At 36.6% G+C, this 15,748-nt stretch overlaps 3 protein-coding genes across 3 annotated transcripts; all 3 read right to left on the bottom strand.

Annotated features, from left to right (window-relative positions):
* Nucleotides 1-2,209: 2,209 nt before the first annotated feature.
* Nucleotides 2,210-3,769, bottom strand: LOC133979697 (nuclear factor 7, brain-like). The gene has a single exon (XM_062418269.1). It carries the CDS (start codon nt 3,767-3,769, stop codon nt 2,342-2,344), a length of 1,428 nt encoding a protein of 475 aa, XP_062274253.1. The 3' UTR covers nt 2,210-2,341.
* Nucleotides 3,770-7,494: 3,725 nt separating this feature from the next.
* On the bottom strand, nt 7,495-8,919 carry LOC133979650 (nuclear factor 7, brain-like). Its single transcript, XM_062418211.1, has one exon. The coding sequence runs from the start codon at nt 8,917-8,919 to the stop codon at nt 7,495-7,497; it is 1,425 nt and encodes a 474-aa protein (XP_062274195.1).
* Nucleotides 8,920-12,149: 3,230 nt separating this feature from the next.
* Nucleotides 12,150-13,577, bottom strand: LOC133979047 (nuclear factor 7, brain-like). Its single transcript, XM_062417466.1, has one exon. The coding sequence runs from the start codon at nt 13,575-13,577 to the stop codon at nt 12,150-12,152; it is 1,428 nt and encodes a 475-aa protein (XP_062273450.1).
* Nucleotides 13,578-15,748: the final 2,171 nt, after the last annotated feature.

Raw genomic sequence — 15,748 nt, 5'->3', positions numbered from 1 at the left:
ATTAGTAAATTAAAAAACTAATGATTTAGCACTCAATATAAAATTAATACTTAATTAATGATTCACAATAATTAGATACTTACCTGACAGGTGGCTTCCTGATCATATCTGGGGGGAAATAGAGGGAAAGGTTTATTTATTTTTGTATTTATTTTTATTTTATTCATGTGGTAGTGTTATTGTTATATATATCCAAATTGTGTGTTGAGTCGTCTTTTGTTGTGTAATAGAGAGACTATTTCATTTAAAAACTACATCTTCTGGTTGTTACACTTTCTTTCATGATACTGATGCTCTGTCTCACTGAGGCCTGTTGGTGGTCTTCCTCCTGTCTGCATGAGGTGACGGTATAGTGCACAATCACACCTTTTCTGCTTTCTGTGTGTGTTTTTGTGTGTTTGTGTAGTGTGTAAATGTGTAATGTGCATCTTCCTCCCTTTTCTGCCCTAAAACGGCAGTCTAACCATGTTGTTTTACTTGTTATGAGCTTTTTATATTTCTCGGTGTAAACTTGTGTGACAGCCAGCATTTATCCGTTTTATTATGTAATATTTTAATTCAAGTTTTGGTTTCAAGAATTTGGACCTGTTTTCATGAATGTAATGACGTTTTTCATCATTTATAACCAGCTACATGTCTGTTACTGCAAATCTACCTGGTCTCAATGAGCCTTCTGCTCAGTTACACAAATGAGAAATTATCAAATATTTTAATTAAAAACAACACATGAATGTTGTGTCAATGTCCTGAAGATATTTTTAATATATAAGTATCATAAACTCATTATTTAAATTATTTGCTTCTCTTGCAGCGGTTATTCTTCAAAGAGTTCAGACAAAAAACTGAAAACCGCTTTCTCCTTTTAGTCCTTCAAAGTTAGTTTTTCAGCAGAGATCTCTCAGCCTGTAACGATGTCTCAGCTCTGATCAACAATGTCAAAATCTGCTGTCAGTTCCTGTTTATAGAGGTTAATGCTGCTCTGTAACTCTGTCACCAGCAGATGGCGCCAACATGTCCCTCAGAGTCAAATATTTTACTCTAAAGTTTAAAAAACCAACAAATTAAACTCCATTGTACTGGTGTTTGTTTGTTTTATTCTAATTAAACAACAGGTTTGCAAAACAGAAATAACTAATCAAAAGACCCTGATATGTATATTTTATTAAATAAAGTTGATTCAGATAAAAGTTTTTAAACATAATTGTACTGGTGTTTGTTTCTTTTATGCTGATCATCATCTCAACATTGCAGTTTATCAATCCATGTATACACCACCAAAATGACACACACAGTCTGCAGAAGCTCTTTCAGAATTAAATACGGAATTAAAATATAACTATATTAAAACACTTGTTTCCAAAGAATAAAACAACACATTCACAACAGAAATAACTCATCAAAAGACTCAAGAATATAAAAATCTAAATCTGATGACTGAAACTGTCACAAAACTGAAACAATCAAAGCATTCAGTACAGTGGATATATACTACTATACAATGTTGTTTGACTAAAAACAAGATGCTGATAACCAGGATAATTAACAGCTTTGATTTGTAAAGTTTGTGGCCTGATGATGTGATACAGTTTCAGCATTTTGTAGTCATATTTTCTTGAGGATTCATATTTATTTTAAGAGGTGACACAACTAACTTACACAATAAATCTATTTTTTGAAAGCCATGAAAGCATCGGAGAAAATAACTAAATCCTGAACGGCTCAACGTCTTACAATAGTTTAGGTGTTCATGATTTTACATAAAAACAAGAAAATAAACAATATCTGTGACAACAAATCAGATCTGTTGAAGAACAAAACAACAAATAATAATCAATCAGAGCCAGAAGTATTTTTGATACATTGAACAACTGAGACTCTGAGTTTTAAGTGTAAAAAAAGTGAATTAACTCATCAAAAGATTGATTTCTCGTTACAATGAAGGTTTAAAAAGTTGTATTATTTCATACAGTCATTACAGTGTTTATTATATCTATATTATATTGTGTTCTGAATAAGAACAAGATGCTACTAACCAGGTTTAAAAGTTATAATAAAAACAAATTTGATTTGTACCTTTATAAAAGTTCAACCTCAGATGATGTAATAAAATCTCAGTAATACAGTGATGATTTTATTTATCTTCAAATAATGTGATCTAAATAGATATTGACAAAAAAACAATTATCAAGATTCAAATGTGTCTGCTTTGTACATTAAAACCAGTTTGGATAATGTGTTTCATTGAGCAACAAAATTCAGTGACCCTCTACATGAAATCAAATCTGCTTCAGACAAAAGAAAAAAATAATCAAAATGTTGATAACACAAACCTTCCTGAACATCACAGAGAAATCTCAGTTTGACAGATTTTGATATCAGTGGTTTTAGCATCACCAGACTTTCCAATACTGAAATAAGGGAAGAGTTTCTCAGTGAAAGTGTCTTTGTAAGTGTAGATGGGCGTCTTGTCTTCAGGGTTGTAGATGGACACCTTCCCCTTGTCATAGTCCAGCTGGACTCTGATCCTCTGGAGACTCTTCTTTACTGTGACAGTCTTACCAAGACCATTAGTGTATTTTCTACTGCGATGCTTTAAACACCAGATTCCATATTTTGGTGAAGGATCTGCCTTTACCTTCATGTCAACTGACTCTTTAGTCAAACCCACATCCCAGACAGGATGGTCTCCCACCTCCACCTCCCAGCTGTGTTTCCCTGAGCTGAAACCCTCAGAGCCCAGAACAGAAGCATAATAAGTGTTTCTCTCTGGATTATCTGGGAGCTGCTGCTTTGTGTCTCCCTGTCTCACACTGGTCAGATCATCAGACAGATAGAGCCATCCACTGGCAGTGTTTGGGTCCAGAATGACAGGACTGAAGTGGACCGTCTCCTTCATCTTCTCCCAGACTCTGAAGGACAGGTTGCCCAGGTGTTTGGCCTCATCTATCAGCGCTCCTGAGACCAGCTGTGGATCTGACAGTGAGCTCTGGGCTCTGGCTCTGGTCTGAGTGTGTTTATAACTGCTGAGGAATGATACATTGTGTTTCTGCAGGTCTTCTTCAACAGCAGAGATACTGTCTGACAGAGAGGAGATCTGCTCCTGAATCTTCTTCATCTCTCTGCTCATAGTCTTCCCCTTTTGCTCCTCTTCCTCCCTCAGAGCTGCCAGTCTGGACTCCTCTTCCTCTTTCAGGAACTGGTGGAGCTTGTTGAACTCTGCTTTGATCTGCTTCTCTGTGGACAACAGCTGCTTCTTGGAGTGTTCAATCATTTCATTGTATGTTTTCTCCACTTGTTTGTATTTGTCCCTCTCGTCCTGTAGAGACTTTAAGTCAGATTTCAGCTGGTCCTTCAGGTCACTGACTGCTTGTTCTACAGGAACCACCTTGTGACTCTGGTGGAGAGAAAACTCACAGACAGGACACACAGCTCTCTGTTCATCTTTACAGAACAATTTAGGCTCTTCTTGATGTTTGCTGCACACCACCTCCACCTTCTTTTCTCCTTTTTCTGTCTCAGATGATCCAGCTTTCTGTCTCCCAGCAAATGAGTCAGCTAGTTCCTTCAGTGAAACGTTCACACATGGATATTCCTTTGAAGATTTCCTTTTACAAATGGGACAGTTTTTGTTTTCAGTTTTTACCCAGAATTTTTGCAGACAGCTTGAACAGAAGCTGTGGCTGCAGCTCAGAGACACAGGATCTCTGAAAGTCTCTGAACACACATGGCAACTCAGGAAACTTTCAACAAGACCAATTTTCTCAGCCATTTTCTTTTTTGTCTAAATGATCTTTCAATAGTCAGACTCACCAAGTTACTGTTCCTTCACTTGATCACTTAAAATCCTTCAAACGAGTGTTTTCCAGCAGAGATCTCACAACCTGTAATGGCGTCTCAGCTTTGATCAACAATGTCAAAGTCTACTTTCATTTGTACTCACTTATAAACATGAAATAAGCAGAGGATGGTTCTTTACTCCTTCAGGGAGGCATGAACGTTTCAACTGACTGACATTAAACCAGCTTTACAAGATTTTTTTTTCAACTAGCAGGAACGTGTACCAGGAAACATTTTGTACTTACATGTTTTGTTTATTTCCTCATAAATATTTTTTCTCACCTTGAACAATTTATTGTTGTTTTTTTCTTTTCTCCAAATGTTCTGTTTCAGTTACAATTTCATATATTTTACTGTTCAGGGTCACAGGAGGACTTGAGTCTGTCCCACCATGCAGTGGTTGAAAGATCACTATCATAAGATTAACAGCTGAGATTGAATTGTTCCTGAATGCAGAGCTGCAGGCTGACTCAGAGTACTACTCTTTCATTTTAGTTTCATTTAAGGTTGGTCAAATATTTAAATCAACTTTGTGTGTTTAAGCTGCAGCTCATAAGTGGGCGGCTGTGGCTCAGGAGTTAGAGCGGTCGCCAGTCCACCAGTCGATGTGTCCTTGGGCAAGACACTTAACCCCAAAAAATTGCTCCTGTTGCTGTGCCAACGATGTATGAATTCTCCCTTGTAAGTCGCTTTGGATAAAAGCGTCTGCTAAATGTAAATGTAAATAAGTAGCCTTAATCATGACGGCATAGCATGTGGTTTATTTTGTTTCAAGATGATTATTTTCTTAATTGTTTTAATATTTGTTCTCTGTTTTTTAGACAACTGGAGAGTGATCAGCAGAATAATAATGCATAATGCATAATAATGCATAAGAATAATGGATATTACCACAGAGACTATGAGAGTAATATGAGTGCAGCGCCCTCTGCTGGCCCCCTGCAGACTTGACTCAAACTCAGTCTCTCACATGGACTTCTCAAAAATGCTAAAATAAAATAACATAAAATAAGATAAGTTTCCTATTGTGTTATGTATTTTATGTTTCTATTATTTTATTATTTTATTTCTCTGCATAAGAATAATGGATATTACCACAGAGACTATAAGAGTATTATGAGTGCAGCGCCCTCTGCTGGCCCCCTGCAGACTTGGTGGGGTGCACCCTGAACTCAGGTAACAGTCTGTGAATCCCGTTTCTGGTGCACATTTTATCAGCTCCGTAAAAATAGAGATATTAACCGTGTTTTTATGGCTAAAATTGTGTTTTCTGTACCTTGTATGATGACTGATCACTGGAGAAAATACTGTATGTCAATATTACCGGTGTTTTGAATTGTTTAAGTCAGGTTGTTGAGTGCACTACGTTATCGGTGGTTTGCTAACTCAATCTCTGTATGTAAATAGTATGGAGTAGTTTAGGGTGACCATATTTTGATTTCCTAAAAAGAGGACACTCAGCCCGGCCACGAGATAGCCTACTTAAATGATACTCGCAGTTTACTCAAAGATTCCTTATAATTTTAATATATTTAAAGTTTATATGTATGGATAGAATATTTTGTTATATTACAAAATAATATGTCTCAAAGACAGAAATTCAGATAGGCTTTTCATAGGTTACTGAACTTTTTTTATTATGCCTCAATTGTAAAAAAAAATAAAATTATATATATATATATATATATATATATATATATATATATATATATATATATATATATATAAATAAATGTAAAATAAATATAATATAAATATAAATGTAAAATAAATGTAAAATCGCTGGAATAAAATAATGGTTGAAGTAATGTTCTTGTAAAATAATAGCTCTCTTTTCAAGTCTTAGTGGACAAATAAATAAATAAATAATATGAAATAATGTTCTAAATAATACCTCTTCTGTATTAGAAAAACCTGTAGCTGTGGTGGTGTATCACAGTATGAAATGCCAACGCACCATCCGCTGCATTTACAGCATCCTCTGTTTTTCCGGGTTTCACAAAGAACTCAGTCAACTTTGCTGAACTGCTCAGCACCTTTATTGGACACAGACACATATGTACCAGCTTCGCACACGGTGCACTCAGCCAGTCCCGACCGGCTCGGTAAAATGGGAACTTTTTTCGCAGTTCATCTGTGAACGTGCATTTGCGCTTTGGCATCTTGAATGCTTCAGCTACGCCGGCGGCGTCTATCGTTTTTCCAACCCAGTTCAGCTGAAACCACGCCCACTTTTGCCCACTTCCGTAGTACGGAAGCCTCGTCGGCTGCTCTCCGCTGGAAACCGCGCTCATCTTGTCATACGAAATATGACAGCCACAGTAGCATGGAAAATAGTGATATGAGGAATTGCTGCTTTCTTGTTGTGAGTTTTGGAGATCCGCCCACAGAGCAGCCTCTCGGGGATTAGGTCACACACGCTAACCCAAACAATGACAACCGGGGGAGAGGGGGCACGCACACACATATATACACACACAGAAGGAAAACCGGACATTATCATCAATTAATAAAAACGCCCCGGACAGGACGTAAAAAGTGGACATGTCAGATTTACATTTTATTAAATAAAGTTGATTCAGAAAACTGTTTTTAAACATAATTGTACTGGTGTTTGTTTCTTTAATGCTGATCATCATCTCAACATTGCAGTTTATCAATCCATGTATACACCACCAAAATGACACACACAGTCTGCAGAAGCTCTGTCAGAATTAAACACTGAATTAAAATAAAACTATATTAAAACTCTTGTTTACAAAGAATAAAACAACACATTCACAACAGAAATAACTCATCAAAAGACTCAAGAACATAAAAATCTAAATCTGATGACTGAAACTGTCACAAAACAAACAATCAAAGCATTCAGTACAGTGGATATATACTACTATACAATGTTGTTTGACTAAAAACAAGATGCTGATAACCAGGATAATTAACAGCTTTGATTTGTTCATCTTTATTTTAAGAGGTGACACAACTAACTTACACACTAAATGTATTTTTATAAAAGCCAAGAAAGCATCAGAGCAATCAGAGTATTAAACAACATCAGTAAATATTCTGTTGAAATTCATTACACAGTCAGCATAACATCAAAAGCAGGAGTCACCATCTTTAATACATTTATTCTAAAGAGAAAATAAATAAATCCTGAACGGCTCAACGTCTTCAAAAAAATTCAGATGAGAACAAAAGTTACTGTCTTCATGAACAAATCAGATCTGTTGAAGAACAAAAGAACAAACAATAATCAATCAGAGCCAGAATGATTTTTGATACACTGAACAACTGAGACTCTGAGTTTAAAGTGTAAAAAAAAACTGAATTACTGTAACTCATCAAAAGATTGATTTCTAGTTACAATGATGATTACAAGTTTAAAAAGTTCCCCACCTGTATTATTTCATACAGTCATTACAGTGTTTATTATATCTATATTATATTGTGTTCTGAACAAAAACAAGATGCTACTAACCAGGTTTAAAAGTTATAATAAAAACAGATTTGATTTGTACCTTTATAAAAGTTCAACCTCAGATGATGTAACACAGTCTCAGTGATACAGTGATCTGACAGAAATCTGCTTCAGACAAAAAACATCAAAATAAAAAAGTAAAATCAAAATGTTGATAACACAAACATTCCTGAATATCACAGAGAAATCTCAGCTTGACAGATTTTGATATCAGTGGTTTTAGCATCACCAGCTGATCCAATACTGAAATAAGGGAAGAGTTTCTCAGTGAAAGTGTCTCTGTGAGTGTAGATGTGAGTCTTGTCTTCAGGGTCGTAGAAGGACACCTCCCCCCTTTCATAGCCCAGTTGGACTCTGATCCTCTGGAGACTCTTCTTTACTCTGACATTCTTATTAAGACCATTAGTGTATTTTCCATCACCATGCCACAAACACCAGAATCCATACTTTGGTGTAGCAAATGTCTTTCCCTTCCTGTCAACTGACTCTTTAGCCAAACCTATATTCCAGTCAGGATGGTCTCCCACCTCCACCTCCCAGCTGTGTTTCCCTGAGTTGAAGCCCTCAGAACCCAGAACAATGGGAGCACTAGTGTTTCTCTCTGGATTATCAGGGAGCTGCTGCTTTGTGTCTCCACATCTCACACTGGTCAGATCATCAGACAGATAAAGACGGGGGTATGCAGTGTTTGGGTCTAGAATAACAGGATTGAAGTGGACCTTCCCCTTCATCTTCTCCCAGACTCTGAAGGACAGGTTGCCCAGGTGTTTGGCCTCATCTATCAGCGCTCCTGAGACCAGCTGTGGATCTGACAGTGAGCTCTGGGCTCTGGCTCTGGTCTGAGTGGGTTTATAACTGCTGAAGAATGACACGTTGTGTTTCTGCAGGTCTTCTTTAACAGCAGAGATACTGTCTGACAGAGAGGAGATCTGCTCCTGAATCCTCTTCATCTCTCTGCTCATAGTCTTCCCCTTCTGCTCCTCTTCCTCCCTCAGAGCTGCCAGTCTGGACTCCTCTTCCTCTTTCAGGAACTGGTGGAGCTTGTTGAACTCTGCTCTTATCTGCTTCTCTGTGGACAACAGCTGCTTCTTGGAGTGTTCAATCATTTCATTGTATGTTTTCTCCACTTGTTCATATTTGTCCTTCTTGTCCTGTAGAGACTTTAAGTCAGATTTCAGCTGGTCCTTCAGGTCACTGACTGCTTGTTCTACAGGAACACCCTTGTGACTGTTATGGAGAGAAAACTCACAGACAGGACACACAGCTCTCTGTTCATCTTTACAGAACAATTTAGGCTCTTCTTGATGTTTGCTGCACACCACCTCCACCTTGTTTTCTCCTTTTTCTGTCTCAGATGATCCAGCTTTCTGTCTCCCAGCAAAGGAGTCAGCTAGTTCCTTCAGTGTGAAGTTAACTCCAGGATTGTCTTTGGAGAATTTTCTTTTACAAATGGGACAGTTTTTGTTTTTAGCTTGTTCCCAAAATTTTTGCAGACAGCTTGAACAGAAGCTGTGGCTGCAGCTCAGAGACACAGGATCTCTGAAAGTCTCTGAACACACATTACAGTCCAAGTAACTTCTGAGATGAGCTTTCTCAGCCATGTTATCTATTTTCCAAATTGTTCAAAGAAAGACTCACCGATTTTTAATTTCCAGTTTGGCTTTTACAGTCCTCCAAGTGAACATTGTTCCGTCAGAGATCCCAACCTTGTAATGGCATTGTGGCTCTGTTCAAAATGTCAGAATCAGCATTCACCTTCACCCTCCTCCATTTGTTAATCATTAATGGTAATAAAAACTGCTTTCTGTTTTTATTACCAACAGATCGAAGAAGATGTGTCCTAAAACCTGTGCACTTTGTCCAGAATAAACTTTTATGTCTTAAGGTCAGTGACAGAAATATAAACACAGACAGGAAGGTTAAGATTTTTATCCCGCTAATGTAGCAGATGTGTACTGCATCACAAAGTTAAACACACTTCAGGTCACAGTGAAGACTGATGATCTGATGGAAAAACACTGATAATAGTCTCAAGATGACATTTATTTACTGTATGATGTGAGGAAATATTAATTATGTGTGTTTGTAAGTGTCTTTGTTCATAAGCCATTTTAATTTTTTAGGATGGAAAAGACAGTGTCAGTGTCAGTGTTAGTACCTTTTTTTCTTGTTACACTTATTTACTCGTCTTTGAACTCTGTGTGTTACATGTTTTATTCGCCTGCTCCTGCCCTTTAGACTCTAAGGTGCATCAGTGCATTGTGATACACAGAGTAGTTCTCATGTACTTCCTTATGATGTGTGCTTTTATATCATTTTTAAAAAACAACAGCTGCATACTTTTCTGTCCATTTCTGTCATCATAAATAATCCAATGTGAGTATTTCTCTTCAGAAATGACCAGGCATAAATAATAGCAATATAATATTTATTAATATTAAATACTCTCAGCACTTCATGTACAGGACACAGTATGAATGTAAAAAGTGTTTTCAACTGAATACAAAAATACAGTTTTCACAGTTTTCTGCCAAACAAGAAACAAAGAGACAATACACCTGTAATAAACTGACTGAAGTGTTGACTTCAATATCAATCTGTTATTATTCATCACATGAATGTTTGTCCAGACAGTTTTACAAATTGAGTAACATTTTTAAATACACAAACGTCCCCCTAAATGCAGTTAATCTCACTTTTTCATTTCACATTAAAATGTTTTATTGAGTTAAGATGATCTCATTGTTTCCTTAACTTATAGATTTTAGTCCATGATAAGACTGAATTTAGTCTTTTTGTTCCAAGTTTAGACAAAGTAGAATCTTGTTTGTCTCAATTTCCTATCTGGACTTTCTAAAAATCTGTGGCATTGGTTTGACAATAAACACACATTTGCCTCCAAAAATGTAAAAAAAAAAAAAAAAAAAAGATTTCAATGTCACCATCTCTGATGTGTATGAGCATAGATACAGGTTTCAAGATAAAAAGCAGGATTTTGAAGCAAAGCATATGATGAATGTTTTTTAGTAAATTCATCAGATGACTCCTTTGTACAAGGACTGTATTTATGTTCAATTTTGAGTTACTTTACTTGAGTATTTCTACTGTATATGATGCTACTTTATACTCCACTCCTCTACATTTCAGAGGGAAATATTGTACTTTCTACTCCACTACATTTATTTTGCAGCTTTAGTTACTTTTCAGATGAAGATTTGACACAATGGATAATACAACAAGCATTTAAAATACAATACATTGTTAAAGAGGAAACCAGTGGTTTCTAACCTTTTGTCTTTTGACGTTTTACAAAAAGCAGTGTGTAGTCGGGCTCACATTTCAGATGTCTGTGAGTTGTTAACTGCTCCACCAAATGGTGATTTTTTCCTCTAAACTTCTCACATGGTTTCCTCTCAATAAATGTTCAAATGATCCAATATTTCAGCAAAAATCAAAGATTAGAGAAAAAGTCCAAAAACGGAAAACAGATTTGTGTTTCAGAACTTTGTTTTTTCTTCTTTCCTCTCCCATTAATCATCTCACCACCCCTCACATTTATCTCATGACACTTTAGAGGGGCCCAACCAGGGACTTTAGGCTCCATGAAAAGATATCACATTGGGCCCCACCACCTGGCACAATTGCTGTAACCTAAACTGGCCCATTCAAAGCTTTAGAATACTCTACCTGTTTTGTTTCCAAACTCTCTTTTACTCCAAAACTAACTGTACAGTGTTTCTTGACATTGAGTAGTAAATATAACACTGTGCAGACCTGCATGCAGCATTCTGCATGAAGCGGAATTCACTATTTTGATTAAAGACTGACACTCTCTATAAGTAATGTGCTGAAGGTAATCTTTTACAATCTAACTTTAATGTTAAAATTCATGAATAGAAAATGATCTTAACATTAATGAATAACTTAAATATAAATATAAATTAAATATAAATTAACCTCATCAATTAAAATCAATTAACATTATCATCTTTAGAATGATATAACCTAAATAATAAAATCAGCAGCACATACCAACTAAGTATACTACTATTTTTTATCATTGAAAAGGATTTAATCATTTTTCTTTATTTAATACAAATAATAAAAAAGAAACATGTCATTCAACACAATGCAGCTCACCTCCTCCTTCAGTTTGCAGTAGACCTAGTTCATTATTATGGGGGTCAGAGGGGCTGCTGAACCTGGGGATGGATCTGTTTGTCGTGGCACCAGGAGTTGGTACAATTTATTTTCAATAACTTGCTAAAAGTTTACCTGCAATGATTAAATGTCAGCTAAAAGAGGAGTGAAATACAAACACTGATATTAACAGTAACTAACGTTAGGGGAGCAAAACTAACATTAATGTGTTTCACTGTGGACTGAGTTGAGTTGAAAGGTTTATTGATCAAAATAGATATTGAAGTCTTTTAAAAGTGACTTTAAAAGAAAAAAAAAACATTTTTTGGTGAAGCAGGACACTCTCCCTTCCTGTCAATTGACTGTACCTTGATTTGTACCTTTATAAAAGTTCAACCTCAGATGATGTAACACAGTCTCAGTGATGATTTTATTTTTTTTTGGATCAAACTTTATTTATCTTGATAATGTGATCTAAATAGATACTGAAGTCAGAATATATAAGTAATAGTTTTATTAGTCTTTTAAAATGACTTTTTTATTGAAAACTATTATTGATGTTTCTGTTTTTTACTTGAAAACCAGTTTGGATAATTTGTTTTAATTGAGCAATAAAATTCAGTGACCCTCAACATGAAAAAATAATAAAAAAGTAAAATCAAAATGTTGATAACACAAACCTTCCTGAACATCACAGAGAAATCTCAGTTTGACAGATTTTGATATCAGTGGTTTTAGTATCACCAGCTGATAACATATTAAAATAAGGGAAGAGTTTCTCAGTGAAAGTGTCTCTGTAAGTGAATACGTGAGTCTCGTCTTCAGGGTCGTAGAAGGACACCTCCCCCCTGTCATAGTCCAGCTGGACTCTGATCCTCTGGAGACTCTTCTTCACTGTGAAAGTGGTACCAAGACCATTAGTGTATTTTCCACTGCGATGCAGTAAACACCAGATTCCAGATTTTGTTGAAGCAGGACACTTTCCCTTCCTGTCAACTGACTCTTTAGCCAAACCCACATTCCAGCCAGGATGGTCTCCCACCTCCACCTCCCAGCTGTGTTTCCCTGAGTTGAAGCCCTCAGAGCCAAGAACAGTGACATAATTAGTGTTTCTCTCTGGATTATCAGGGAGCTGCTGCTTTGTGTCTCCACATCTCACACTGGTCAGATCATCAGACAGATAGAGCCGGGGATCTGCAGTGTTTGGGTCCAGAATGACAGGACTGAAGTGGACCTTCTCCTTCATCTTCTCCCAGACTCTGAAGGACAGGTTGCCCAGGTGTTTGGCCTCATCTATCAGCGCTCCTGAGACCAGCTGTGGATCTGACAGTGAGCTCTGGGCTCTGGCTCTGGTCTGAGTGGGTTTATAACTGCTGAGGAATGACACGTTGTGTTTCTGCAGGTCTTCTTCAACAGCAGAGATACTGTCTGACAGAGAGGAGATCTGCTCCTGAATCCTCTTCATCTCTCTGCTCATAGTCTTCCCCTTCTGCTCCTCTTCCTCCCTCAGAGCTGCCAGTCTGGACTCCTCTTCCTCTTTCAGGAACTGGTGGAGCTTGTTGAACTCTGCTCTGATCTGCCTCTCTGTGGACAACAGCTGCTTCTTGGAGTTTTGAATCATTTCATCGTATGTTTTCTCCACTTGTTTGTATTTGTTCCTCTTGTCCTGTAGAGGCTTTAAGTCAGATTTCAGCTGGTCCTTCAGGTCACTGACTGCTTGTTCTACAGGAACCACCTTGTGACCGTGGTGGAGAGAAAACTCACAGACGGTACACACAGCTCTCTGTTCATCTTTACAGAACAATCTAGGCTCTTCTTGATGTTTGCTGCACACCACCTCCACCTTCTTTTCTCCTTTTTCTGTCTCAGATGACCCAGCTTTCAGTCTCCCAGCAAATGAGTCAGCTAGTTCCTTCAGTGAAAAGCTCACCCCAGGTTCTTCTTTGGAGGATTTTCTTTTACAAATGGGACAGTTTTTGTTTTTAGCTTGTTCCCAGAATTTTTGCAGACAGCTTGAACAGAAGCTGTGGCTGCAGCTCAGAGACACAGGATCTCTGAAAGTCTCTGAACACACATGGCAGCTCAGGTAACTTTCAACAAGAGCAATTTTCTCAGCCATTATCTCTGTTGTCTAAATGATCTTTCAATAGTCAGACTCACCAAGTTACTGTCCCTTCACTTGATCACTTCAAATCTTTCAAATGTGTATTTCCAGCAGAGATCTCACAACCTGTAATGGCGTCTCAGCTCTGATCAACAATGTCAAAGTTTACTTTCACTTTTAACTGTTAGTAAATTATTAATATCAGGAAATGATGTGATGTATCTTTGTCACCAGCAGATGGTGCCATCAGGACGTCTTTCAGAGGTACATTTTTAATTCTTCATTCATTACAGTAAAGTTTCCATGTACAGTCATCTGTAGGCTAAACAAACATTAAATATTTAAACATTACAGCTCATATAAATTCAACAAACCTGAAACTTTAGTCCTCCAGTGAGCAGTGAACACTTCAGCTTTCACAGAGCATGTAGGTACTGAGTGAAACTGGTTTATTTATGCTTCATTTGACCTTTTCTGTCTTGTACAGCTTGCTGCTATCATCTATTGCACAGCTCAAATGTTACCCTGCATAAAGGAATAAAAGTGGAATATCAATTGAGAGTTTATATGTTTATATTGAGGATTGAAGAAGCAGCAGGGATTATAAAGTGGGTAACCTTTGACCTCATGGCACAGAATAAAGTCTTCTCATCATGAGAGCTACTAACTGCTGAACCAGACTGAATTTCCACTTCCACGTCTTTTTTTCCACTCTGTTTCAAGTTAAAATGATGACATACAAAGATACAAAGTCTCAAACTGATAATACATTTATTTCTGGAGGAAACTGTTGTATATGATTCATTTTAAATTGAAAAGCCTCTTTTAAATCAGTGTACCAATATAAATGAATGATGAAACATGATGTCTTCCACAGCAGCAGCATCAACCCTGCCTTGTTGATTAGGCAGCTTTGTGAATTGGTTAATTAGGAACTTTAATTGCCGATTAGTGGTAAAATAAAATACATGTACTTAGTGACTACAGGCAGGTAATTGGTAGGCGGGGCTGTCACATCAGTGCAACTAGAAACACCTGCACCCACCTCAGCTCTTTAATGTCTTCCAGGATTTTTTATTATTCTTGCTAACCAACATCCTCTCCACTGATGTCACTGACATGCAGTCTCTTTTTGCACGTTAGCTTACATGTTGTAAGTAAAACTATTATTTTAAAACAATACTTAACATGGCATGAATCTGCACTGAAGTCATGACAATCTCTGGCTTTATTTTTTAACAGGCACCACAGTTTGAGGTACTGAACAGATTAACATGTTTTGAGACTGTTGCCTGTAAAAAGGCATGTAAAGAAACAGTTTCTACACCATTTAATCATCAAAACATAACAGCTTTCTTCTCATTTAAACATCTTTATAGTAGCAGAAAGGAGTCGAGGTTATGAAGAGTAAACAGAGGAATATAAAACACACTCAGGCTTGTAGTTTTTGTAAAAGGTTGATTTATTTACTTACTCTTACACTGTTCATACAATCTTCATCATGTCTGAAAATAACTTTTTAGAGGTTTCTTTTCATGGTATTTTATTCGTCCTTTATGATTGTGGCCAACACACAAAAAAAACAAAAAACATAATATCTACATTCAGTAGTTGTCTGGTGAGAGTTCACTTTACACTCACTGCAAATGGCTTTTACATGAATATTATGTAATACTGAATATTTCTGGGGAAGCATGTTCCTTTAACAAATCAAATACTCATTATTTAATAAAATCTGACATATATATATATATATACTCTTTAATATCTTAATATTATAAAATAGTTCTTGTTTCGTCCCATTTTCTGCAAATAAATTAGGAAATAAATATTCAAAGGAATGTTATATTTCATCTGCTCATTAGAGGCACATTAAATCCTTAATTAATGTAAACAGGGCTTTCAGAAGATGAGTAAAACTTGATTTAGAAACTCAGAACAAATTACAACTTAATATTCTACATGTAATTATGACCTGTGGGTATTTTCAGTGTGGTAACTTCTTATATTTTTACATGTAAGCAGACAGAGAGTAATACATGTAAATGGTAATGCAGTCTAAAGGTCATGTGCCTAAAAAGTTCAAGAAGTGAACGAATCTTAACCTAAATATGTTTTTTTCAAGTGTTCCATGAAGGACCTTTACATAAATAAATCATCTGAATGTATTTATTATTTCACTCATT

This window comes from Scomber scombrus, chromosome 4 (genome assembly GCF_963691925.1).
Source record: "Scomber scombrus chromosome 4, fScoSco1.1, whole genome shotgun sequence".
In the NCBI taxonomy this organism is placed as follows: Eukaryota; Metazoa; Chordata; class Actinopteri; order Scombriformes; family Scombridae; genus Scomber; species Scomber scombrus.
Note: the sequence above shows the minus strand (reverse complement) of the source record. Positions and strands in the feature narration are given on the sequence as shown.

Excerpts from the sequence above, each read along its gene's own strand:
- LOC133979697 (XM_062418269.1), bottom strand. The coding sequence starts at position 3,769 with ATGGCTGAGAAAATTGGTCTTGTTGAAAGTTTCCTGAGTTGCCATGTG.
- LOC133979650 (XM_062418211.1), bottom strand. The coding sequence starts at position 8,919 with ATGGCTGAGAAAGCTCATCTCAGAAGTTACTTGGACTGTAATGTGTGT.
- LOC133979047 (XM_062417466.1), bottom strand. The coding sequence starts at position 13,577 with ATGGCTGAGAAAATTGCTCTTGTTGAAAGTTACCTGAGCTGCCATGTG.